The 27,626-nt window shown below is 34.6% G+C and overlaps 2 protein-coding genes across 5 annotated transcripts in view; one reads left to right on the top strand and one right to left on the bottom strand.

The window, feature by feature from the left end:
* Nucleotides 1–27,626, top strand: part of LOC139961128 (uncharacterized) — a 62,411-nt gene that overhangs the window by 9,154 nt on the left and 25,631 nt on the right. The window contains exons 2-3 of one of the 4 annotated variants that reach the window (XM_071960034.1): nt 360–415; nt 7,274–7,430. In XM_071960034.1, the coding sequence (XP_071816135.1) occupies nt 7,386–7,430 (45 nt within the window). In that variant the 5' untranslated portion in view covers nt 360–415; nt 7,274–7,385. Of the gene's footprint in view, nt 1–359; nt 469–7,273; nt 7,431–7,785; nt 8,593–16,771; nt 17,253–27,626 lie in introns of those variants that run through there. The other 3 variants (XM_071960035.1, XM_071960037.1, XM_071960036.1) reach the window with 3 other exon arrangements.
* Nucleotides 1,220–5,040, bottom strand: LOC139961127 (uncharacterized). The gene has a single exon (XM_071960033.1). The coding sequence runs from the start codon at nt 5,021–5,023 to the stop codon at nt 1,469–1,471; it is 3,555 nt and encodes a 1,184-aa protein (XP_071816134.1). The 5' UTR covers nt 5,024–5,040; the 3' UTR covers nt 1,220–1,468.

Here is a 27,626-nt window from a genome sequence, read left to right as displayed (position 1 = left end):
AAAATATCAAAGAGAAATGATTTCCCTAGAAATTTTACCTATCAAGTAATTCTCTTTATTTAGTAATTCTTGATATTCTTTTTCTCTTAATCATTTTCGTTTTCTTTCTTCATATTTTAATATTGCTCTAACAGAAATTATGTCAATGTACATCCTCGCAATAAATTACGAAAAAAATATATAGAGAAAAAAAAGAACAGCGAAAAGAACAATACAGCAAAAATAATATTTGTGACATCTCGATAGTCGATAATGTAGTAAAATATTCCGGTTCGGGTTGTTGAATTCCTTCCAATTTTGTTTCTTCCCCTTTTCTACTATCATTAATTATCATCAATTGCTTTTTCTCTCATTTCTAGACCAGAGTACAGAGCAATTCCACCAGTTGCCCCACAAGTCTTGGAACAATATTGATGTAAGTATCGAGGTAGCACAACATCCTTAACCTGCCGCCCAATATACCTCTTGGTATGATATTATTTTCACTTTTAATTTATTACTAAGTTGTCGTCATTTTGGACTTTACATCAATAACTTTTTTATTCACCTTATTCATATTTTGGATGGATGCATAATTTGACAGTTTCAGGAACTTTCCCTTGTATCTACTTCCTCTCTCTCTCTCTCTCTCTCTTTGCTTTTAGCATTTGTTGAATACTTTTCCTTCTTCTATCAAGGAACCCTTTTCATGTGCAATAATAACCCAAAGTAATAAACAAATATTGATCCATATTGAGTCACTTTTCAAACGATTATTATGAAAAGAATATGGTATCCTGTTTGGAACTAACTAATAAAAAGAAGAAGAAGATGAAAAACTAAGGCAAAAATTAGACAAGAAACCACTACACCAAAAAATTTTCCTTTCGTCCAAAAAATAAGAAGAGGGAAAAAAAATTTCATCAATTTTTTTTTTTATCTGTTTATTTCTATACTTGCTTCAGAGTAGAACATCCAGGTCTGGTTGAAAATCAATAGACAAGTGAATCGAAAAACAGTCCTCTATTGTTTCCCCATTTTTTTTGTAGTCCTTTCATCTTCACGGAAGACGAGAATGCTAACAATAGGACGCTCGAACCTGATTGGTCACACATGTCGGCCTTTTGTGTGGAAAAAAAATCAATATTTTACATCAATAAAAGTTTTTCCCAGCATAAGGGATGACTTTCCCTGGATATGGAGACTATGATATATACTGTAGTGTGCAGATTTTCAATATTATTATTATTATTATTACACGAGATTTATATAGCGCCTTATTCAATTAAAAAATTGCTCTAAAGCGCTTTACAGCAAAAGATAAAAAAATCGTTAAAAGTACAAAAAGTTAAAAAGGATGTAAAAGTTAAGATTGTATAGAAAAATAGAAATATTAAAACATAAATAGAAAAATAAATAGAAAAATTATGACTAAAATACAATAAAAACACCTAAATTAAGTATGTACAGCAAGTATAAAATAAGTACATTAATCTGTGTTGGCAGCTCTGAAAAACAGTGTTTTAAGTAATTTCTTGAACTGCGTTAAGTCTATATTAATATTGCATATGTCCTGGGGTAAGTTATTCCATAATGTGGCAGCAGTATAATCAAAACGTTTAAATTCATATGTTGATGATCGGGTAGAAGGCACACTAAGTAAATTTTTATTCATTGAGCGTAAGGATCTAGGCGGAATATATGGTATGGTCTCATTGGTGATGTAACTAGGGGTCAAGTGATTAAGAGCCTTAAAGGTAAGTAAAAGAATCTTAAATTTTGATCTAAAACGTACAGGTAACCAATGTAGTTCATACAGTACAGGAGATATATGGTTGCGACGAGGAGTTCTAGATATAAGGCGAGCTGCACAATTTTGTGTGCGTTGTAGGCGGTTTGTTAGAGACTGTGAAATACCAAAAAGTAAAGAATTGCAATAATCGAGGCGAGAGGTAACGAGGGATTGCACCAGTATTTTACATGCATCAGTTGTAATGAAATCTCTTATTCTACCTATATTACGAATATGGAAATAGCAAGACTTGATAATATGATTAACTTGGGTCTCCATGGTAAGATGAGAGTCAAAGTAAACTCCTAAATTCTTAACAATAGATGCAGGATAAATGGTATTGGTCCCAACTGTAATGTGCGGAGTTACATCATCTTTCAATTGGGTTTTAGGTGAAAAAATAATAAGTTCCGTTTTAACATCATTTAACATAAGTTTGTTTCTCCTCAACCACATCCCAACATTGTTTACACATTCCTGCAACTTTTCTTGTATTTCTGTCCATGTCATTTTGGGATCGAACTGTAAGTAGAGTTGCGTATCATCGGCGTAGCAGTGGTAGTTGACTTGGTGACGCTTTATGATTTCACACAGTGGTTTGGTGAACATACAATAAATGATGGGGCCAAGTACTGAGCCTTGTGGGACGCCAGTGCTAAGTTGTACAGCTGTCGACGAAGTCTGGCCAATTTTGACCCATTGCTTTCTTCCTGTCATATAAGATTTAAACCAGCTTAATGCATTTAGTGTAACCCCAAAAGTTTTTTCCAGACGTTGAAACAAAATTTGGTGGTCGATGACATCGAAAGCAGCGGACAAGTCAAGTAAGATAAGAGCCACATTAAACTTCGAATCAAGTGAAACTGCTATGTCGTTGTGCACCTTCAAAAGAGCGGACTCCGTTGAGTGGTGTTGCCTGTAGGCAGACTGATAGGTATCGTGCAGTGCATTTACAGCTAGGTGGTGACTTAATCTGTTTGCAACTACTCTTTCAACTAGTTTCGACACAAATGGTAATTGCGAAACAGGTCGGTAATTTAAAAGAGAGTCTTTGTTCAGTCCAGTTTTTTTCAGGAGTGGAGTTACACACGACTGTTTGAATGATGGCGGAACAAGAGACTCGGCTAGGGATTTATTAACAATGGCTGTAATAATTGGGAGCAAAACATCAACACACCTCTTCAATATCCATGTTGGCAAAGGATCCATTGAACACGATTTATTTGGTACACGAAGAATTAATTCCCGTATCTCAGTCTCATTGGTGGGTTCAAATTGTGAAAGGCATTCTCCATTAAAGGTAACATCGGCTTCCATTATGTCCGTCCAACTGACGTTATTATCGAAACGTTGGTGAATGGAAGCAACTTTATCTATGAAAAAGTCATTGAATTGATTTGCGAGATTCTCGGCCGAGGTGTGATCGGGCAAGGTTAAGCTACTATTTTCTCCCATAATGTGGCGAGTCAATTGAAAGAGTTGCTTCATGTCGTTACCACATTCAGTAATCTTAGTTGAGTAATAGTTTTGTTTTTCTTTGACAAGTAATTTATTTACATCGCGGCACGATTGTTTGTAAATCAGAAAATGAACAGTAAGTTTTGATTTTCTCCAGACTCTTTCAGCTTTACGGCGCTTATGTTTCGCATCTCTCAATCTATCAGAATACCAAGGTGCATTAGGACGCAATGTGATATACTTCGTGATTATTGGTGCATGAATATCCATTAGGCGTGTCAACTGGCTATTGTAAATGTCAACCAAATCACATAATGAACGATTCGTAACCATTAGCTCGGCATTATTCCTTATGTCATCCACTAAGTCTGAAATTTGTATAGAGCGATACCTTCGGTACGTTATACATTTCCGTGGATGCTTTGGTTTACACATATCAAGGTTGAAACGCACAGCATAGTGGTCGCAGGTTAAGTTTCCATTGGCATCACCAAGATTAGGATCGGTGATTATCGGAGATCCAGAAAGAAAACCACTCGATGCGGACTCGTTGGTTATAACAGTGTCTAGTGTGTGGCCCGCACGTTGGGTGGGTCCAGTAACGTTTTGCACAAAACTGTAAGCATCAAGCAAATTGCAGAACCGCTTGGTACTAAGATCATTTTCTTTATCGAGATGAAAATTAACATCGCCAACAATAACAACCTTATCAATGGACGAGGCAAGACTCTCCAAAAATTGCGACCATTCATCAAAAAATACTGTATTTTTGAGTCCGTTTTTGGTAGAGGGTGGGGGTCTGTAAACGACGCACATAATAAATTGAGAATTCTTGTTACTGACCCTGCAGTTCATATGTTCAAAATGAGTGAAACCGCTATTTCGATTTGAGCTTATCACTTCCACAGTTAAACAGGAATTGTATAGAATGCCAACACCTCCACCAGGCCTGTTAGCTTGACGAGGTATATGCTTAAAATCATAACCATTAGGAACAAGATTGCGTAATGTATGGTTGTCTGTTGGTTCCCTTAGCCATGTCTCAGTAATTGCAAGGACATCAATTTTCTCTGAGGAAACATAATCGGCAACTGACACAGCTTTGTTTTTAACTGATCGAACATTAATCAAACAAACAGATAATGGTTGAGGACCAGGGCCCTTAGATTCATCTTTGCAATTGATTACAACAAGATTAATGCTAGTTTCAGTTTTACTAGTTTGTGTGTGGCGATAAAATCTCGGACGTATCAAAGTTTGAATGAAACGGTCATCATTATCATTGATTTTGTAAGGAGCGCTTTGTAAGAAAGAAAGATCAACAAGATTGGTAAAATCCACTCCCCTCGACACAATCATGTTACTAACAGTTTTCTGTTGACAAGATCTAACATTGACCAAAGAATGAATAGGTCTTTTAAACCTGCAACCAGCTTTTGTTCCTCTCCTTGTTCGTTGCCTCCTTAAACGATAGGTATCAACAAAAGGTCTTTTACATGGCTGAGTAGTCACAGATTCCTTTACCAGGTACCTTAAAGAACGGAGAACGCTACTAGAGTATGCAATGCGAAAAGCCATGGAAGTAAAGTGCATAGGCAGAATTGCAATGATCCTTTGGAAGGCAATAGAAATATTCAAGATTATTCCAAAATCCAGCCACAACTTGCCAAAATTGAATAATCCAATAAACTCCAGGATGGTTATGCGAACAAGTATGAAAGTACATAACACAGAAAATGCTAACTTAGTAGATAAAATACGAAACTTTACGAGTAAGATGTGTAGAGCTGCCATCAAATAGCGCTGCGTACACAATATGTTCTTCTACGTGGAGCAAAAAAAAAAAAAAAATGGCAGACCTCTTCTTCTTCATTGGAAATATACGGGTGCAAGGGGAAAAAAAGAAAAAAGTATTAAATAAATAAATTAAATTAAACTAGGTGAAAATGAAATGTTTAAGAATAACACCTTAAATTAGGTCAGAATAATAGACAAAATTAATCCAGTTGGATTATAATTGTAAAGCAGAAGGATCTCAGCTTCATTTATCTTCATATAAACATTGTATAAAATTTAAGGTAAAACTATTGGTGGTTCAAGAAATTTGTTCCCGCAGGTTAAAATCAATTTGCAAGTGGAATATAGTGACGTAGGAGCAAGTGACATGCACCTAGTAGGAACTCTTCCTCACATTTATCAGTTGAAAATGATATTACTTTGTTATTAAATGGTTATGAATATGGTGACTTTTATAAGTGCTGAGACGGACCTGGACTCCTTAACTGATGGTAGTCATGATGGCCCTCGAATATTTGCAGTCTAAAATTAGCTTGCGGAAAATGTCCTGTTGTCCAAAATATTTTGGCGACCCTCAAAAGGGGGGCAACCCCCACTTTGAATAATGTTTGGTAAAACTTGCCTAATTTCCTAAACACATAGCTTTTTGCTGACATGCCATAAAGACAAAGACATAGGTTCTGATGACATGTTGGAAACACATAGGTTACTTTGTTATATGATACAAATTGCTAGCATTAAAGGGAGATATCCAAACTCTACTTCACGGATATATAATGTTAACTTGCCTTTCATTATCATTCTTGTATATGAAAAGTCCTGTGAGAAATTAGGTTACAGATAGAAATTGTCTCAATTTACTAGTTTGATGTTTTGGTTCACAACTAATTTGTTCTACTAAATTATATAATTCTGTTGATGAAACAGAATTACAAACACCCACACACACACACATGAAGAAACCAGAACGACTTACTGCATATACATACACAGTATGCTTTCTGTAATTTTCCTTTTTTCTCCTTTTTTTGTTATTATAAGAAAATGCAAAGTAATACCCCAAAGCCCCTGTCATACTGTATCAAATATTCAACGAAATGACAGACAAATATGGCTAGTGAAATATGTGGAAGGGCAAAGTGAGGGAAAATGAAGGAAAATATTTTTGGGGGACAACCAATGTATATTGCTCCCTGTAATTGTGTGACATTTTAAGACGCCCTTGACGAACTGTGTGCGCATTTGTCAGCACAATTATGTGGATTGAGCATGCAGTAAAAGGTTTGGCCGAATATTTGCTTTTAAAGGGGATTTTTTTCTTTCTTTCTTTCATGACTCTCAAAGACTTCCCACACAGCATGCTTCTAGGACTCTCTGTCAATGATGTTACACACTTTGGGTTTTATTGTATACTGTGTGTACATTGTAACCGTAGGTCAATATTGCCACATGGCCGAGTCCAAATTTAGAGGTTTTACTTCCCCTTATAAAACTATTGTCATATTAGCTTTTCCTTCTTCGAGTTATCGTTTGACTGTGCTATTCATTTTAAATTATTTCATATTGGAGCATCTTTTAATAGTGACACAGTGCACCAACAGTAATTATTCCAAGGTAAGCATGTGATTTTCAAAATATCGTATAGTGATGGATCATATTATAATATATATATATATATATATATAAATATATATATATATTATAATATATATATATATTATAATATATATATTATAATATATATATTATAATAATAATAATAACTGTTTTTTTGTATAGCGCAGGTATCCAGAGCACAAGGCAATGTTCAAATGCGCTCCCATAAAAAGGGTCTAACTGTGATATTTCTCAAAAAGGATAGTTTTTAACTGTTTTCTGAGATCCGGCTTACTGGATGGAGAATCTCAAAAAGTCCTTGTTCGTATATATATATATATAAATATATATATATATATATATAATTGAAAAAGTAATGAGTTGTAAAATCCAGAACAGTGAAAAAACTTTTAGCCTTCACCGAGATTCGAACCCGGGCCTCCCGCTTTATATGCGGACACCCTAACCACTAGGCTATGGATGCTGATTGTATGTCCAGAGGCTCGAAACCGGTAAGGAAGGTGGTAATTCCACTGTAGGCGATATATATATATCTCAAAAAGTCCTTGTTCATAGTTTAATTCATCCTTCTGTCAGTTTATTTTTAATATTATTTTACCCTTTGGTTTAATATTCTCTCATTTTATTCAGATCCAGATTTCAGCCACCAGCTAACAATTAATTGTTTCCTGCTAACAACTAATTGTTTCCAAGGAATGGTCACCTGTGAAAACTTTTCAAGCAAACTGGCTAGACTCCAAGGATGTCAAGAGCAGGTTTGACTTCCCCAAGAAGAAAAAGTTCTCAAGTATGCACCATTCCATCATCTTTCTTCTTCTGTTGAGAATTTTCAGTATGCTCCACACTCTCCTCCAGACCGCCCTCTCTCTCCCTGCCCTCTCTCCCTGCCCTCTCCCTCTCCCCATTTCCCTCTTCCCCTTCCAACACATACATTGTCGCTCAAAAGAGAGAAGTATAAATTAAGGCAGAGAGCAACAACCTCTTAGTGCACAGAAAGTTAATTGTAACCGGCATTTTACAAGTGAAACTGAAAATCGATTGACAAGAGGGGTGAAGGAGAAGGGGAAGGGGAGGGGAGTAAGGGGTAGGTAAAGGAATAGGATATTGGTTGGTTGAACTACACTCCCTTCCCTTTTCTATCCCCTGCCCCTCTCTCGCCATTGGCATTAGTTATTATGCTGCTTAGTGTCGTTTGGTACTAGTTATGACTGACACTTACTAACACTTGATTGAACACAGGTTATCTGTGTACAGTTAAATGCAAAATCATATGAAGACTATACTGCTACCCCTATAAAGTTTTTGAAAGGAGCCATTTATCACCTTGAATGAACACTCTTTTAAGGAAGTTATTGATCCCTATTCAGAGTCAACAAACCAGGGGTTTTTGAGTGGCACAAGATAGAAACAGATAGAGAGGGTGGTAGTAGACTGTTAACCGTAGTGTAGTAGGTGCACTGGACGTGTGTAATTGCCTTGTTGCTATAAACCAATAGGCTTTGTACATTAGTTGCTCAAGACATCAAACAACTATAAGTATTGAGTGGAAAGAGAATACTATAATCTCAAATGCAACCATTGGCATGTATTGTCCAGGATGATGGAACATTATTGACCAAGAGGTACTTTGGTTGAATCCGGTCACAAGTGGGACCTTTTCAGGAGGTCTGTGCTAGTAGTAGTAGTAATAGTAGTAGGGTGTTAGTAATTCCATTCATGGTTAACTACTTCAATGGGATACGTTGTGGTAGTAATGTTGTTGTGTGGGAACGGTGCAACAACAACAAAAAATAGAGAGGAGAGCTGAACAAACGTGATTATTGTGCCGTTGCCTGGAGAACGAATCTCCGACTGGCGAGATGAATAATGCATTGATCCAGGAGGAGGTAGAACCTACATGTGTGGATGCAGTTAAGTGACGAGATGCAAGGAATAAAGGACTATGATTGGTATGACTTTTGTATCTTACACCTTCAGCTTTTACAAAGGGGCAGTTAATATCAGAGAGTTGTCTCTATTTGTGTGGTTGCCATGGTAACATGTGTCAACATTGAAAGTGATAGTATCAAATATGAAGGGCTAAATTTATTCCGGGCTGCCATGCTTTATTTGGACTAGATTTTAAAATTTCAACCCGAATTATATATATATTTTTTTTAAATGTCTCTTATATTTATCAGTTGGTTTACTGTAGAAGAAGGACTTAATTATCAGTGTGGAAGTTCAACACAGTCTGTCTCAGAGATTTCACTATAAAGAAATTTCTTCTCTTTATATTTGACTTTATTATCCAACTCACTCAGACAATTTCAAATCTCTTGTAGATGCATCATAAAAGTTGATTCCTATCAATTTCCACTACTACAGAATTGTATTGACTTTAATAATAAATTTATGAATATTAATGAAAATTTTGTAAAGTTACTCATCATCTCTTTGTAAACTTTCCAGCTTTTTTCTAAGATAAACAATTCCTTGCAGGTAAAATTATAATAGAGGGTCTGTTATTTTGTTCCTTGTAATAATTCCAAGCTCAAACTTATATAATTTGCAGAAGACACATGGTATCATAATAGACTGATGCACTGGTTAATAGCCTATGAAATCACAGTAGTGCACTTACATTGTATCTGTCCATAGATCTATGCATTAAAACTGAATATTTGTCTTCCAAAAAACATTCCTGCAGGACCCTAAAACGCCTTTTTCTCCCCAAAATATCGTCAAGATAGTCAATGATTGTAAGTAAATCTAACCGACTAAGTTTGAGAATATGAAAAGAGTTCTGTCATTGCTGGTATGGGATTATGTATCGTCAGTTTTACATACATGATACATACATGGTTGTACATGGTTGTACATACATGGTGGTACATACATGATAAAATGATGAGTACTCTGTCTTCAGAACGATTCTCCAACACAAAGACAAAACTCTTAATCATCAAAGGCAGACCTGGTAAACCAAACTGGCTTAAACTCATTAACAGTCCATTACACTATACAAACCCATGTTGCTGTCTTGCATTGCTGTTACGGTTTTCTGGTTACTGGGTGTTCTTCCAACCAATAAAGAAGGCCACTACAGAATCCATTAGAAACTTTTCTCAAGCATAAAACTATTAAATTTTTTAGTGAGTTTGTTCCTTGTAATACAAACAGACACTGTGTGCTTGAATGAATTATGCTGGTACAGATTTACACAGTCACTTACCAAAGCAAGCAAGGATTTTTTGGGGTATTAAAAATTATTTTGCTTGAAACCAAAAATGATTATTTTATTTCTTGGACTTGTCACCACAAAAAGAAAAAAGGCAGGTATTGTGTTTCTTTCGTTATATTATTTACCCATTTTAAACTACAGTGTTAAAGGATGCATTCAGATTTCAAGGAGAATCATACTAAGGGCAAATAAAATAGTGAACATATCAGAATAAATGAAAATATTATCCACATAATATTCTCCACTGATAGATGAAAACAATAAAAAAAAAATGAGGAAATTACAAAAATTACAATTACAAAAATTACTTCAAATTATTTGGATTTGTATTGGTTTGGCTTTGAAATTTAGGACAGTGAGCTTGTTCTCAATTTTTCTAACAAACTAAACCCTTGAGATGAAAATGAAAAACACATGTGTTTAATGTTTAGTTATGCTAGATCATTACATCAGAAGAAAAAAAGGGGGGAAAATGGTTCATACCAGTTAAAATTGAGGAACAGCAAAAAGGGTGTGACTTTAAAATGATTAACTCAAACATGGTGTTTCTGGTTTTTTGTAAATGGATAATACCAGATATGAACTTGAAATAAAGTCTAGTGACTGCTGTATCATTACCAATGTATCACCAAATGAGCTCAGCGTGTTATTTGAATAATATTGCCTTTATGAATCATTTTTTGAAACGCTAACTTGTTCTCACCAAGGAAGGTTAAAGTGCTGAAAGTAAGGCAATGATATGGAACCCTAATCTGCTGGTAGCATCAATGCATGTACATATTATATTTATGCGGTACATTTTGCCGAGGGAATTTGACCCCACCCCCCACCCCCTAAATGCAAAAAGAGAGATAGAAGAGTAGGAAGGCACTGAGTGACTCTTAAATCTGCAATGTGCCTCGTACCTGCTAACTAAACCATATCATAGTTATATAACATAATATCAAAATGATATTGATCTAATTCATGGTGTTTTGCTCAAAGTTTTGGGGTAATTTAAATTCCATTTGAAACGATTAAAGTGGTATCAATTTTCATGATAATGATGAATATTGCATCCACCATCTGTTGCCAAAGTCAAGAAGAGAGAAAGATGAAAAAATTTAAAAATCTATAATGCATGTCATTTCAAAATTTCTTTTGAAGAAAGCAATAATAATATGGACGGTACCAAACTATGGATGGGGTGTTTCTGGTGTTGAATGAAAAACATAGGTAGCAATCTTCTAAACTATATTTGACTACTTCAAACTGGTATTGATTTCCACCACGATATGTCAGTAACTACCATGGATAGCTTTTAAGGACATATAAGAACGGAGAAATTCAGTCAAGTCTTGATGAAGTCAGAATGGCCAAAAAGAAGAATAAAAAAATTGATTGAGATGTCATGAGAAAATCAATATTTCAAAATTGGCATAAATATTGAAATGGCTTCTGGTTGACTGGAAATATACTATATAGCTACATTTTCATCTTTTAGAGTATTTTTTTTTCAGATCCTTACATGCTGATATATGTGTGCTTTATTTATTACTTTTTTTGCCTTAAATTTTCAGTTGTAACATTTTTCTTGAGACCTGTACAATCCCATATGTATGTGTGTGTGTGTGTGTGTACACTGTTCACACAGTTTTTTCCCTTTCAGATCCACCCTTGCCCTTATCTGAACCTTATCTTATATTTTCATTAATTTTCATTTTAATTAGATATATCTTACATTGTTAGATTACAGAGATACGAATGTTTATTAATATTCCCTTTTGACAGAAACCAAAATGTAACTTGAAAAAGAAGAAAAATTAATACAAAACCCATAATCTTTAAGGTTTTTACCAGTTTAATGACTAGACTAAATTAAAAATTAAACAAGATATTTTCTTCATAATTTTATTTGATAAATTTGTTACAACCTAACACGAAGGATGTATCCACAGTAATTTATGGAAGTAATATGTGAATTTGTCATTTCGTGCTGAAGTGTAACAAAATTCCAGCTTGAAACAATTATTGAATTGTCATTTAACTGGTTTTGTCATTAATAGTAATGTACTTCTCAGGTACATTTACACACTATCACCACACAGGTTATAGTAAACCTACTTGTGTTCATTACAAATTGATCATATGTAAGTCCGTGGTATATAATGTGTGACATATAAATGACACAATTAACAGCTCTGCATTGGTTAATCTTCTAAACAGCTCATTAAGCAATACATGCAGTAACGCTTCAGTGGCTTAATTGTACTCAATAATTGTACTCGGTATTTCTTTGCACAATTAGAAGTAGTAGTTTGTAGTTTGTAAAACAAGATTTATTACTTACTTTTGTGATATCTCATACGTTGGGCTTTTGCATAACCTCTTAAAATGACCTAATGATGGCATCAGCTTCAGTGTCAACTCTGTTTAACATTTGATAATAATCAGCAATTACTTCTTCTTTTTTTTTACGACCCTTAAGCGACCACAAATGTGGGAGAAACCTGCAAGGGCTTATGGATTGCAACTAACACTTCAGGTGGCTTCCAATTTAACATTTTAACAATAATTTGGATTCAGTTCAACTTAGAAAGTCATTTCAGATGGGAAAACCGTAGATTGCTCTTGGATGAAAAACCCACCTTACCATGACCCGGCCGTGTATCGAACCCGGAAGCTACCGATTGCTAAGCCTCATTGCTTCAGATGCCAACGCCTTTATCCACTCGGTCACAGCACCGGTTTTAAACCTTAAAAACTAACTAAAGAAACTGTCAAACTGTTTCAGATCCTTGTAGGACTATAACAATTCACAGATTAACAGAATGACAGCTCCCAAGCTATCATAACAAAACTAGAATATCTCCCAAACTAGGCAATGTTTTTTTTCTTTCTTTTTCTGGTAAATTACATGCACCATGATTTACTACCTGATCACATTGATGTTTGTGGAAGCTTCAAGAATATCGCTGGATCAACAGAGCTAGGTGCCATAATAGTGTCAACTTTTCATTAAGTAACAGCAGAAGAATGTATCAAAACATATTTAGTTTATTAAAGTAGAGACTTACTACAAAGCTACCTTCCATAAAAGATGAAAATAATAACAGATAAAATAAATACGAATAAAGCAATCTGAAATATTGACTGATGGGAGCTGACCTCTCTTTCACTTCTGTAAATGCTTTTCTGTAGTTCTTGCTATAAATTTCTTCCTACTTTTGATCCAAACATTTTTCATTCCAGTTTGCCTCTGTTTTTCCTTCAAATAGTCATTCTATGTGAGGTAAATTTTTTCACTATGAAGCCCAGTATATACTTTTACTGTACCCAAAAAAAAAAAGTAATAATGAAATGGGTGTGGCATGTTGTAAGAATAATTTATTCTATAAAACTGAAAAGACTGCATGAAGTTATGACCAATTGTATGATATTGATTTATTAATGATGACAATTGCTTGAAAGCTCACTCATAATGAGTTTTTCCCGGCGACGTTTCTAATCGTGAAACAGACTCCTGCTTGAAGGCTAGGCTACCTTCGATTTGATAGGATGCAACTTTTCAACATTGTTTATCTTACTGGCCAAATGTGTAACAAAGTGAAATGTCGCATGTGTGATAAATGAATACGCTGCAACAGTTTCTACCTGTAGTTTAGGTGTATAAAGTAGCACATCTGTATGAACCTTTTGGTCTTGATTGTTTGAAGATGGTTACAAATATTGATTACAAACTTATAACTTATAATTTACAAGGTTATATGTATATATATGTATATAAGTAGGTTCATGATATGTTAGGTTCATGATTCGTTTAATGTCATTTTAGCTTTGTAGGAATATGTTCTGTAGTTGAACATACTAATTACTAGTACAGTAAAATGGGAACTGCCCTGGGGAAGGGAGAGGGGGGTTTCGGTTACAAATGTGCAAAAAAAATGAATTTTTATATTTTTATTCTTATTGGCTACCATGTCATGTTAAGTTTCAAGTTCATTCACAGAAAGACATCAGTAGAAGCCAAGGGTTGGGGTGTAAGGAGAAGTGGGTGGGGACAGGGGTAGGGGTAGGTCTCATACCGATGTCTTTTAATGACGGTTGTAAATATGCCATCTATTTAAAACTTGTAGACTTTATCACCATACAAATTATACTTAATTAAGTAATTCTTAATTACCAAACCTGAACCACAGTGGGGAAAAAAAACAGTATGAAATTATCACGATCATTGGAAAAACTGCAGCCTGCTGATTATCATTATTTCCTACCTCTCTTCAATCATCATTTATTGTTTTTGGAAGCAGTGTTTAAACAGATTATTTGTCTAGTCAATCTTTCAAATGATTTTTTCAGTCATATGTATGACATCACATACAATCTGATACAAAAGGCACATACAGAACAACTCAAGACTTCAGTGTGTGACAAACATATTGACTATATACATTCCAAGCAATTCTCTATTTGGTTTGTTTTAATTTTAATTAAACTATATCACTTCTTCTGGTATAATATACCGAGTCTGTGGTCTATATACCACCATATAATACTACTATGAATGCAATATTTATTAGGATGTATTATAGTACAGTAATTACTATTACACTGATATTAACTGGCTAGGAGAGTGAGTGGAACAACTGCCCAACAAGGAGAGAAGGGATTCCTGCCTGAATTTAATAAAACTAAATAACCGACACGATAAAGATAAATACAATTTAATTTAAGTGTTAGTATTTTAGGACACTGCTGGTGTTATGTATATAACAATTCAGTCGCGTTATGTTGTAAGAATCTAGTGCACAGCAAGGCTCCATGTAATTTATGGCAATGGTCCACAATATATGGGGTGCCATCCCGACAGTGGGTGGCAACAAATGGCAATGGTCCACAATATATGGGGTGCCATTCAGACAGTGGGTTGCAACAAATTTTCTGTAGGACATGATATCTTTCCAGATGTCAGAAAAGTTTTCTAGAGTTTCGGGGGTTGTTGAGGGCGATCAGAGTGATTTTTGTAACATGAGTCGATTGTTTAAGATGTCATTCTTAGTGCCAAATATGAGGAGGGAGGAAGTGTAGGGTGGATCATGTCTCAGTTCTTCTGGAAGATCCTGGTATGAGGGCATAAAGGTTCCTGGTCAGCTGATCTATAGCTCTGTGGACTGTACGTCTTAAATATGGTATTTCATGTGGTTCATTGTAAACATGTTTTGTCTATGCCAATGAGAACCACTGACTGTACCTAAGTAAACTTGGAAACATTGGCAACCATTACAGTGCAGTATGGAATAATTGCAAATAAATAGCAGCACTTGCAACTTTACAGTGCAGTATGGAAAAATTGCACATAGTAAATAGCAGCACTGGCAACTTTACAGTGCAGTATGGAATAATTGCACATAGTAAATAGCAACACTGGCAACTTTACAGTGCAGTATGGAATAATTGCACATAGTAAATAGCAGCACTGGCAACTTTACAGTGCAGTATGGAATAATTGCACAGTAAATAGCAACACTGGCAACTTTACAGTGCAGTATGGAATAATTGCACATAGTAAATAGCAACACTGGCAACTTTACAGTGCAGTATGGAATAATTGCACATAGTAAATAGCAGCACTGGCAACTTTACAGTGCAGTATGGAATACATGCAAATAGTAAATATCAGGGCATCAATTCCTATAAGGGTAGGTACTGTGATAAAGGCTATATTAAAGGTCACTTGACCTCTTAACCAAATTAACTCAGGGTATCAATTGCTGCAAGGGTATAGGATTAAATAAAGCGTACTGCTTTAACGTGTAAGTGAGATCAGGTCATGTGACCTCAAGGCTTTATCACCCCCTCCCCCACCCCCTACAGGTATCTGTTATGCTATAAGATTGATGCTTTGTAGTAAATGAGGCTATATCTAGCTTCATGTAAGGATTTGATGAATCTGTATAAAAACCCATTTAGGTTTAATATTCTCCTTCATAATCTTATGGAATTTATTGAAGAAGTGCCAGAAACTATATAATAGCTTCAGTTACAGTACAAAATGATGAGTTAAGAAAAAACAGGAGAAAGCAAGATAATTTAATAACTTAATAATTCATCATTTTATCAATATATATATTTTATGATTAATAAACAGTTCAACACCTGATGGCATCAGTTCTTCAAAAAGTGAAAAAATAGAAGCCAAAAGACACAGATAGATCATTCAAGGGAGACATTTTAAATGTAATTTTAGCAGTTTTAAGAAAAACAAGAACACATTCGTTTATTAAATTTGTATGGTTCTTTTCAATAAATTTAAATGGCCAACAGATGAATGCCCAACCATAATAAAAGGGTTATTTAGAGCTATTTTATTTTAATGTATAAAGTACAACTAAGTATGACTCCTTACGATTGGTTAGGATTTATTTTTTTTTCCCCTTTTAATATGACCTTTTTTTAAATTACAAATTGTGGGAATATGCACAGTTGTGTTATTTCTTTCCTCTTGCTAGATCTACACATGCTCCATTTTGGAGGTGTTGATTGCTCCACCACTGTAGTCAATATAACAATAATCAATGTTCCATACGCTCCCTAAACGATTCTTTCTTTCTCTAGCCTAACACCAGTCGTACCCAGTCCAATTTGTGAATTGTATCACCTCTGTAATGAAACTTAACTGTTTTTTTTTTTCTATTCCTTTTTTTTTTTAGGTTTTTTTCTTTTATAGTTTTTTTTTTTCTTTTTTTTTAATATTTTTATATTACTAGCAAAATTTCACAGTTATCTATTCTTCTGCCAGTTCAATATTCATGAATCAGGTCACAAGCATTTTTTCCCTCCTCCCTCTTCTACTATACAATGCCTCGTTTTATTTTTTTTATTCTCTGTCTATTGAAGAGAGATTCGCCAACGACACACGCAACAGGCTCCGTTTTGCCATTCATTTACTTATTTTCTGCATGGTTGAGCACTATTGTATAGCTTTCTGAATATATCACAAATGAACATGTGGACCAGTTATTAAAAAACATCAACGTGTAGCTGTAGAGAGAGAGAGGGGCTGGTTGTTGAAAATCCAGGTTTTTTGATATGAAACAAATTTTGGCGATAAATTTATAAGCCGTTCGTAGCACAGCGAGAAGGGACAGTTGCAATAGCGGACTTGGCCAGGACAGACGACAAGAGATCAGTCCTTTCTGTGTGTATATCCGAGTGCAACTTAACCGATCCGGCAGTTTGTGTTTGTACAGAGAGTGACGAGTTCTGTATTGGTGGGTGATATTTCAACGGCAATAAAGACTCTGTGGATGGAGTGGTGTTTGATGACATGTCTGTCAAGGGATTTGGAGTAACAAACTACTGCAATGATGGGGTATTGCGGTGTATTCGGCAGAGAGTATCGTCAAGGTGAGAGCCACTCAGCCCTAACTTAACATTATTTCAATGTGCTTGTAGTACACGTCCTCTCCACAGGCCATACTATATATATATATATATATATATATATATATATGCTCTGGCCCATTAACATTTTAGATCTCCAAATGCACATTTTATCATGAATGTCAAAGAGATCGTGTAACATCGTAAAGGAGAAATACTAAATGTGCCATACTTGAACTTTATACACTCGGTTTATATAGCAAGACATTGTGATTAAAAACTTGAGGGGATTCAGGATTTTTTTTTTTTTTTAAATTATGTACAAATAGTACATAGCTCAAAATAGCAATATTATTATTGATTTAAACACAAAATTTTGAAAGTCTACAATTTTTTAAGCAAAAGTGGTGGCAATTAACAATGTACTTCTGAACATGTAAGAAAATTGTTAAGTGTTTTATAAATGCTTCTCTTTTTGCAAACTTAGATAGGCAAAGCCAAGTTTTGTAATAATTACAAACCTTAAGGACACATTGTAAATCCCATTCACTTGATATCTGTACAGATTTCTTCGTTGCCAGTGCTGCTGTAGGAGTTGTTTCCAAGATCTAGAATTTATTCCCTAAATTTGAAGTAGTTCAATTTTTGGTCATTTTCAGTAAACTTTAGTGTTTATGAAAGGTTTTGAAATTTTTGTTTTTATTAATGTGCATGTCACTTTGTAGAGCCATATATCAGCAAGGGGAACTTTAAAAACTCAGTGTTAATTTGATACCTAACACAACATAATCTTATGCTAATTGTTGTGAATTTGTACCTGTGAGATGTTACTCACATCTCTGTCATGTCATACCCACAGTAACTCTTTCATACACGTCAAAAGTTGAAAACTGTTTCGTTGTGGTTGTTATTGTTTTGGTGTTTAAAGCAGACTTCATCGAGGTATATATATTTGTGTCCCACGTACACATTTAGACCATATCTGTGTATAATCTGTTAATTGGAGCATCTAGGTACTTCACATCTCATGCATGATTTATTCAACTACAGCAAAGGTATAATTCCTTGTTCAGTTTTCTTTTGGAAGAATAATCTAACAAGGCGAACCATTGGAATAGCTTTTCAGTGCATACGATCTAAATTAGTTTATTTAGGAATATGGTCTAGTGAGACATTCTTTGTCCTCGATATCCATAGCAACAATCCTGCTACAAATTGAAATCCACATGTCGCCAGCAATTTGCTCAACTGAAAGCTTCAAACCTTAAAAACATCTTAATTTGGCCAACTGGATGGGTATGTAACTCCATGTTAGACAGTTCTGTCTTGGGTTGAAAGTTGTAGAATGGAAACTTTTTACGTGCAAGAAACAGAGAGATTAACCTCAATCCACACTGCTCGATTTAACATGATTATCAGTTTTTTCTGGCATCTCATCAAAGCTCAACTCAATATGAATTAAAAGTATGACATTGTTTCAGGTGTGTCTCACCTAACTACTGTACATGTATTCTCAAATAATGCAAAAAAAACCTACCAAACTAGTCATGTGTCTGAGTTTACTATTTGTTGCATTTGCACATATAAGCAATACGATAATATTGACTCTGTTCCTCGATTTAAGACTATACCTATATAATAGGTTTGTTTCATTCTGTCCATATATCATTTTTGTAATATCTAGATTGGAATTACAATGTAAATTCTTGTATGGACTTGTTCCAACCAGCAACATTTGGATATATATCACAAATTATTACATTTTTGTCAATAACACTTAAATTCTTCATACATCATATATATATCACTACTGACTATTACTCTCAGAATGATCTGGGTATTATATGCAGTGGAATAGTATTATTGAATTGTCCTGGAGTTCAATTTTGAGTCAAACTATTTGCAAGTGGACATCTAGTTTAATTATTCCAGTTAGTTTCACCATGGAGTTCACGAAACTGGTCTTCTCTCTGGGTGGCACTGGATGAGGGCTGGGAGAGAATTGGTATTTGAATATCATGTTTTATCCGCTTTGCTTCCTTTTTTTGCATCAATTTTAAATGACCCCAGAATAACTCAATGTTCCTTATTCATTTGTGCAAAATTTTAGCAAATAAACTTGGTTCCTGACATTCCTGGACGAAAAGTAAAGCAATCTGTGCCAGGAGATAAAACTCCCCCTCATCTTGAATATTAGTATTGCTTTATAATACATAATTTTTCAAATTGCTTTAATATTTAAATATAAAATTTATCGTAAATGTATGCTAATAATTTTTTTTCAATGTAAACTAGAATCAGTAACCACTAATTAGCAATTTAATATTGAATAATTATGCGTAGATTTCATATACTGTAGTTTCACATTTTATTGTGTAATTATTAATAGTAACTAGTATTAATATATCTGTGATAGTCGTCCCTCGTTGAATAAATGATTGAGTTACGATGTATGAAATAGTTGCCTTCTACGAGGGAGGGACCCGTACGTACTGAATATTACTACCATATCACAGTTATAAGGATGGGCCTACTTTACCACGTATGTTAATGCTGTTCACATTTCACACACTGAGTTCAACATCGCTGATGAATCACAAAACAATGCAGCTACGTACAGGCCTAGCCAAACTTGCAATGATCAGTGAAAGGTGCATGTTACGACCCCAAGCTGAGCTAGATTATGTCTATATGGGCTTGCTGTATCATGCGTCCTATCGGAACGCAGTGTCACTGCGTTAAGGAATAAGTCATTTCTCGTTTGGAAGCAATTAAGAGAAAAACCGTGAAATATTTTATAGCTTTCACATCATCTGTTGTTAAGTATGTATAATTCATGATTATAAGCTTTGCATACAAATTATGACTATTAGATCAAACAATTGTTTCGGTAAGGTTGTTAATTTTCATACTGTTTTTATACTGATTGAAGGTAATGTGCAAGCCTGCAGAGATGTACAGATGTTTGTCATTTAATACATACTGTGATTCATACATCGATCTGGTACAGTGTACACTATGTGCACTCCATGCTAGAAAGTTTAGAGTGTGGAGAAAAATAGAAAACACACTAATTATCGTAATTTAACACACACATGTGTGCAAGCACCAACACACACACACACAAAACTATAAACTCAGAGAGCAGAATTCGGCAATTACAATTAACTAGCAGCAAACGGAGGGAAACATACATTTTATGAACAGTGCAATAAAATCTCCGTTTTCATGTCTTCCATTTCTCTCACGTCAAATCTTTCCCTCAGTTTAACGTTACTAATTAAAAATTGCCCCCTTTAATACTTCTAATTAAACATTTCACTGCAAACAATGTCTACATCCCAGTGCCCTGACATCAATAATGAATTTATCACATGTGGGTGATCCAATGTCTTTTAAATATCACCCCAATAACAGTGATATTCTGCAAAAATTTGTCATCCCTTTCTTTATTGACAAATTGTCCCTCTCCATTATACGTAACTGGGAAACATGTAGAGGGTTTGTCATTTCTGCAATACACCGTAATGAAATTTATCCTACATAGCAATTTAGATCGTACAGTCAGATTGGTACACTGAGCTAGCAAACCAAATGGAAGAAGAAAAAAAACCACTCGCTTTGGTTTACGAACCATTCCTGAAGGGCAAACAGAAATTATGTTACTGTTTGTATTTGTGAAGGAAGATTAAGCAAGTGCTCTATCCTTGTATGTACATATAGTACCGAGTGTCATCCTCTTACAAACTCTCACGCACACACACGTAGTCAGTTTCTATGATATGTGTTTATCCATGCGTGCGGACCTCTCAATCTTTGCTGACAAAAAAAAAATGCAAAATATACAGGATGGCAGGGCAAGTTTGTAGGTGAGTCAGTTTACTTACTGTACAATATTACTGTAATCCTTTCCATGCACTTGTAAAACTATCTCTTGGTAAACTAACTTGCAGTGTTTCATTTTATTGTTTAAGTCTGTCTGAATCTTATTCTTAATCTTGCCTCATCTCATTAATGTTATTATTTTTGTGTTAATTTTAGTTTGATAGTCAATGTGTTTCGTGCGGAAACATGTGTAAAACTTTCCAATATCATTACGAAAAAGGAATTGGAACAAATTTGTTCGACAAAGTTTATCAATCAATTAATGAATTGCTTGACGTTTGAAAGAACTACATGAAATTTTATTTTTTATATTTTATTTGATATTTTCTTATTTATCGTATGTTTCGTTTTGTACCGTTCACTCACCATATTCATTGTTTAACATCGAAACCATTCGTCAACGTTCACTTTTCATAGTAAGACATGTAATTCTCCAAATGTAAATTTATAAGTAGTCAAATCTGCACTTGTGATGTCATTTTTCTTTTCAACAAAAGTAGTTGAAAAAGATGCTTATCAAATATTAATGGGAATGGTTAATCATTTAGTAGTGTTATTGCGCGAGACTTATGAAGCAATTAGACACCGAAGATTAAAAACCCTGAACATGCAACCTTGACTTTGTTGTACGCAATCATAGCTGAGCATCTTACCGCTTACGAGAAAATTTGAAGAGAAGAAATGACAACTTTATCATATCATTTTGAGAATCATATTCTTCCTAAAATTGATTTGTGAACAATAAAACAATCACTGACTAATATACAGTATGTCAGCAATCAGCATTGGTAACTTGAATGTGTAATGGAGTAAGGGATTTATTAGGTAATATTTTATGCTATGAAATTAGACATTGTTAGATAATACGCATAGAACCAGTATTCTTGACTAATATTTGATCATGGATACATTATGCAAGTAATTACTATGTGGGTGTAGTTTTCTTTACAAAATAAATATTATTTACATTAAAAATTAGTACTTTTAGTGAGATTATGCTATGGAATCAGTAATTTTTAAATATGAATATTATTCATATTAATGTAAAATTAGTTTTTTATCACTAATTTGTATAGCTGTTCTAACTGATCAAATCGCATATTTATTGTCAACAGGACTGAATAAATATTGCTCCCCATTCCCACCCCCAAAACAAATATCAACATCCAAAAAAACATGTAACAACAACAGTAACTAAGTAACAACAGTAACAGTAACGAAAGGATACCTTTAATTACAAATTTGATAGCAGACTATTTGAATTCGTATTGCATACAACTGTCATTAAGCTATTGCACAGACGTATATCACATCTTTCGTTACTTTGAGATGCTCCAAAGGTTTTTTACAAGCACAGCGTAGTTATCATATATTCCTTGTGGTATTTATTGCATGAATAATGCACCTTGCGTAGTTAAGTGAGCCTGCACTGCTAAAGAAATCCCTACTGATGGGTAGTTTCTATACTGCCTTACTGTGAGGTCAACCATGCAACATACCTAATGCACATTATACTACTGTAGGTATATTGTTATTATAGATAGCGACCCATGGAGTTATATCTTATATGGCCTTGATCATACATGTATGGGTGGCATATATGTATGTATATACACATATATATATATTCTTTAGTCCTTGGAAGATGAACTTAATTGCATAAAAATAGAAACTGAAATTAATTATAACTACAGTTATTAATCTCTACAGGTTACATGTATTCAAACTTTCTTAATGGGGATTAAACTGGAGCAAAATAAGGCTCATTGCTGTGTGGTACCAAAACGTGAGTGAAAGTCTATATGTTACTATATGGCAACATTGTCTATGCAAAGACTCTTATAAGGATATAATGAACAACATGCAAAGAAATACTCAAAACCTCTCAGTATATCAGCCCTCAGCTATAAGGTGTTAAATCATTGATAATACCCACGTAATACAATATTTGCTCAGTTTTAATCTTCACCTATTATGTAGCCATGATCTATATTATATACAGTTTCCAATTGACTTGACTAATTCATCCTGTTTCTCTTTTTGCCTTTATTTAAATCCCATATATATCTATCTGTCTCACCAACCCCCGCTGTATGCCAGAGATGAAATTATTTGTCAGGTTTATAGAGAGAGAGAGGAAGGTTGCAAAACGTTCATCAAAGGATGAGAAAATGTTTGTCTTTGTATTAAAAGGGTACCGAAGCAAATATTGACTGTAAAATTGGCTTAGTAATTCATTTCGGAAGATATCTAGTGTCGCTTACACGTGGCTTGAAATTTATCTCATCAGAGCAGCCTGGAAAAGGAAGGTTAAATGTTCGTAAAAGATGGAGGGAACTTGGCAAACAGATTCATTTCGTTGGGGAGCTTGCATCAGAGTTAAGAACATTAATCAGGAGATTATGCATATATAGAGTTGGCTTTAGCTTACATGTGGGAACAAAGATGCAAATTTAAGAAAATGTTTAGTTGCCTATATTGTTATACCAAGCAGCTAATTAATACCAAGCACACAACTGGTAGTACATTAGAATTTCTATTGTATCTATGTTAAGAGCACTTGCAATTTGCAAAGCTATTCTCTCTCTCCCCCCGCCCTTTTCTATTCCCTCCCCCCCTTCAACCCTGATCTCCCTTTTGTTCCTCTTCCTGAGAGATGTTTCTATCCTTATGTCTATCCCAACCACCCTCTTGCCCCTCCCCTCTATCTCCCTTCCTCCCCCCCCCAACCTCCCACAGTTATCATTTATTCTAAGCTACTTATAGCTGCCATCTCTATGAAGCATCTTACTAGTTAATAATAGATTTAAGCTATGTCAGTTGATACAATTTCTTTTCACTGTTCATTCAAATTTATATGACTTTGGTTACATTATAATCTAAATTAACAATTCGCTGCCATCTTGCTCTAAGACCATGCACACAAGTTGTAATATGTGTACTGTATAGTGTATGATCATACATTACATGCTTTCAACACCATATACTATTTAAACTCTGCATACTGCAAATATATAAAATTTATTGCACTTTTATTCCACACATTTTGTAACCCCTACTGATTGCGAAGATTACAAACAGAAAAAGATTCCTTGGTTCATGCCTGTTTTTTGTGCATGTTTTGGTCACCCTTTACTGTGACACGAATATACTGAGGCAGAAAATTTGGGTCACAAATTAAGTTGTGAAGGCAGGAGCACTCATTTATGCCGTCAACTGAAATGCGAAGAATTAGTTTGGCAAAAATGTGGCTGAACTTAATTTCTCTTAAAACGGTAAAATGTTCACCGCTCGGGGCTATATCCAGGGAAAACGTGACGGTGGAGGGGATTGTGGTAATTTTCTACGGATATATTTGTGTAGTACCGAGTGGTAAGTGTTGTCGTATACAGTGCTACATAAACGTTTCTCTGTCCTGTAACATACAGCAGTGCACTATAGGAATTAAAGGCTAGATAAATACCTCCATAATTTTATGGAGGTTGGCAAATGCACGTGGAAATTTGATGTATGCTATGGTTTGGGCTAGATGTTATTAATTTCATTGTTCAGTCAAAATGGAAAGAAACTTTATGATACAGGTTTTTTTCTCTCTCATAAAAAGCATCAGAATTTTCAGTCTCCTTAGAAATCAGATCTTGGTAAGATCTTGAAACCCATGAGATTCTTAAATCAGTACACTGTACCATTTCACTAGTTGCACATATACATGTCCTGAATAACATGGTACTCAGTGACAGAACCATACGTCATTCTGAGATGCCATTACATATCTAGGTAATTCCTTATGAAACAAAGCTACCAGTTAGTTATTAACATATAATTCTTAAAAAGCAGTAAAGTGTTAATTATATGACATTAACTGTTAACCTTTGACCATGCAACGAACAACACACTATTAAAAAACCTCTCCAAATTTGTTAGGTATATCAGCTAAAAGACAGTCACTCCACTCACCGGTAAAACTCTCAACGGTATCAGCTGTTGTGAATCATATAGTGAATTACCGTGATCATTTCTCTATAGTCCCTTTCTGCCTAATGGTGTATACGTCATTACAAAAATTTGTCGCACTCATGATTTTGCAAGACATAGATCATCCTCTTAACAGGTTTTTTACGATTGACTGTTCAGATCAGGATATCCCATTTCATCCCTTAGTAGTAATACAAAAGTCATCAAATTTTGAATGTTTCACATCACCTCCTATCCTTTTATCCTCCTTTTATTTCCCATTACCCCTGACAATTCCCCTCCCCCCCCCCCCACCAACTTGATATATTTACCATAATTGTATTAAATATATAATACGTACCTGCATTCCACCATTTATAAAACGGATATCTGAATTGATTGGAGCACAACTTAATTTTGTAGCCATCAGAAGATTTGATATTTGCAGTAAACTGAATCGTTGCAACTTTTCATAATTACTGAAGCTCTCTTTGACATATATATGCACATTCTGTTCTCCTTAACAAGATAAGAACCTGATTATTTGCCACTCTCGTTTGTTCATCCCTTTTTTTCCTGTTTCTGTTTCTTTTTCATTTTTTCTTCTTTGCCGACTTCCTTTCCCTGCTTGGAGTTCATTCACTTTTCAGTGTAATTTTTACTGTCAGTTTGGTTTCTTCATGTGCCAATCTCATTACCAGGCTTGACATTCATGTGGAAAACTGATATGTTCCTAGGAACTATAAAGAGGAATTTAAAATGCCAAAGGCTTAGCTATGTACATATATTGAGTATATAAATAGGAAATATACTTGCAGTTTGAAATTGTGAGTTGTGGAAGAAAAAATATCTCCTAATGATTAGGTTTTTTTGTTTTTTTGTTTTTTGTATACACTATAATTCTGTCCTTAGATATGCCTCATTTATAGGTGCTTGTATATTTTGTGGTTATCAATGTCGATCAAATTGTTGCACCTGAAGAGTAAATGGAGGACTGGTTTCATAAAGGAACAAAGAAGGTACTTAGGACTATGAGGACTAATTCAATAGTGGCTTCATTAAGAGTGCCAACCCCCAATCTTCTCCCACCCCCACCTCTCTCTCTCTCCCGCGCCAACAACTACAAAACGTTAAACTTGGTACCCTTTACAGCAGTCACATGACTTAATTTAATGGTTTTATTTTCATTCTGGTAGGTTTGTATTGTCAGAAAGTTTAGTCTGTGCTCATCTACCCCCCCCCTCCCCCTCCCCCTTGATCTAAAATGATACTCTCTTGCTGAACGATCCACCAAGTGGCATTTACATGACCTCTGACATGTTACTGGCACTCCTTTTTTGAAGAGCAGAAATGTATTGAATAATATGGTAAATAAGTATTTCAGAGAGTCCTCTATGCATTGTACATATCTGTCATGTTGAAATATCCTATCACAATAGTCCTAATGGTCCACAGAAACTTAGGCTTTTGTAGTTTCCTTTTCGGTCATACATTTGAAATTCATTGTTTGAGATGGTTGTTGTTTTTTTACAATCATCAAGCAGATATTAAGTTTTATTGACTGCATTTAACAGGGTTTTGAAAACCTTGTAAGGGTGTAGAAAATTTGCATAAAGACACCTACCATGGCATAACCATTCCAACTCACAAATTGGTTCAATTTCAAAACCTTGTAAATGTACATTGAAACTACCAGTAATTTGCCCTCGAAGTTGTAAAAAAAAGAAAATCACGAAACCACAAATATGCAACTTTGCATTATAATGTTAAAATGAGGTTTATATTTTACGTTCATAACCATTTAGTTTCCAAGATATTTGAATTCTATTTTTGCCCTTTTTTTCATTTATTGTCTGATTGTTCATAAACTATATGCCTCAATTTATTAACAAAGGATCTCAAATCTATAGTATGTTTACTCAAATCAAATTTTTTGGTAAAGACAGGTGCAGTCAAGCTTGTTAGTTTTAGGTTTTCACATTCTGCACCTTGTCGAATACAGAGTCCTACAAGCATTAACCATCCATTTTGACATTAAAGCACACAGCACTCATGCTGTTTTCACATGCTGTGAGAGTGGTAGTCACTCACTAGTTTGTATGCATAATTGTTAACGATTGCACACTGCTGTATATATATATATATATAGGGATACACACACATGTACTGTACATACAGACTACTTAACTATCGTTGTAGTAATGCAAACACACCACAAATAGCAGTATATATGCTTTAGGATCATCAACCATCATTTACACAGGGTCTCTCTATAATATTCTATACAGTTTACTCTCAATTCATTCGGTGATATGTTCATATATAAAATCGAAATACAGATATTCAATGCAGACCCATATGTATGCATTATTCTCCTAAGTAACAAATTTTGTAGATGCTAGAAAAGTCACATAATGATTTATCATTTATGACGGATGTCAACTTTGTCAAGTTTAAAATTTCATTGTAAATGTCTAATTCTTTATTCATGTATATATGTATATGTTTGATTCTGTTTGAGTATCTTTCAATTTTTAATACATTCAGGTACATAGTAAA

The sequence above is a fragment of the Apostichopus japonicus genome, chromosome 20 (assembly GCF_037975245.1).
Source record: "Apostichopus japonicus isolate 1M-3 chromosome 20, ASM3797524v1, whole genome shotgun sequence".
NCBI classification, from domain to species: domain Eukaryota; kingdom Metazoa; phylum Echinodermata; class Holothuroidea; order Aspidochirotida; family Stichopodidae; genus Apostichopus; species Apostichopus japonicus.
This window is presented reverse-complemented; position numbering and strand designations above follow the sequence as displayed.

Coding starts and splice junctions, on each gene's coding strand:
- LOC139961127 (XM_071960033.1), bottom strand. CDS start 5,023: ATGGCAGCTCTACACATCTTACTCGTAAAGTTTCGTATTTTATCTACT.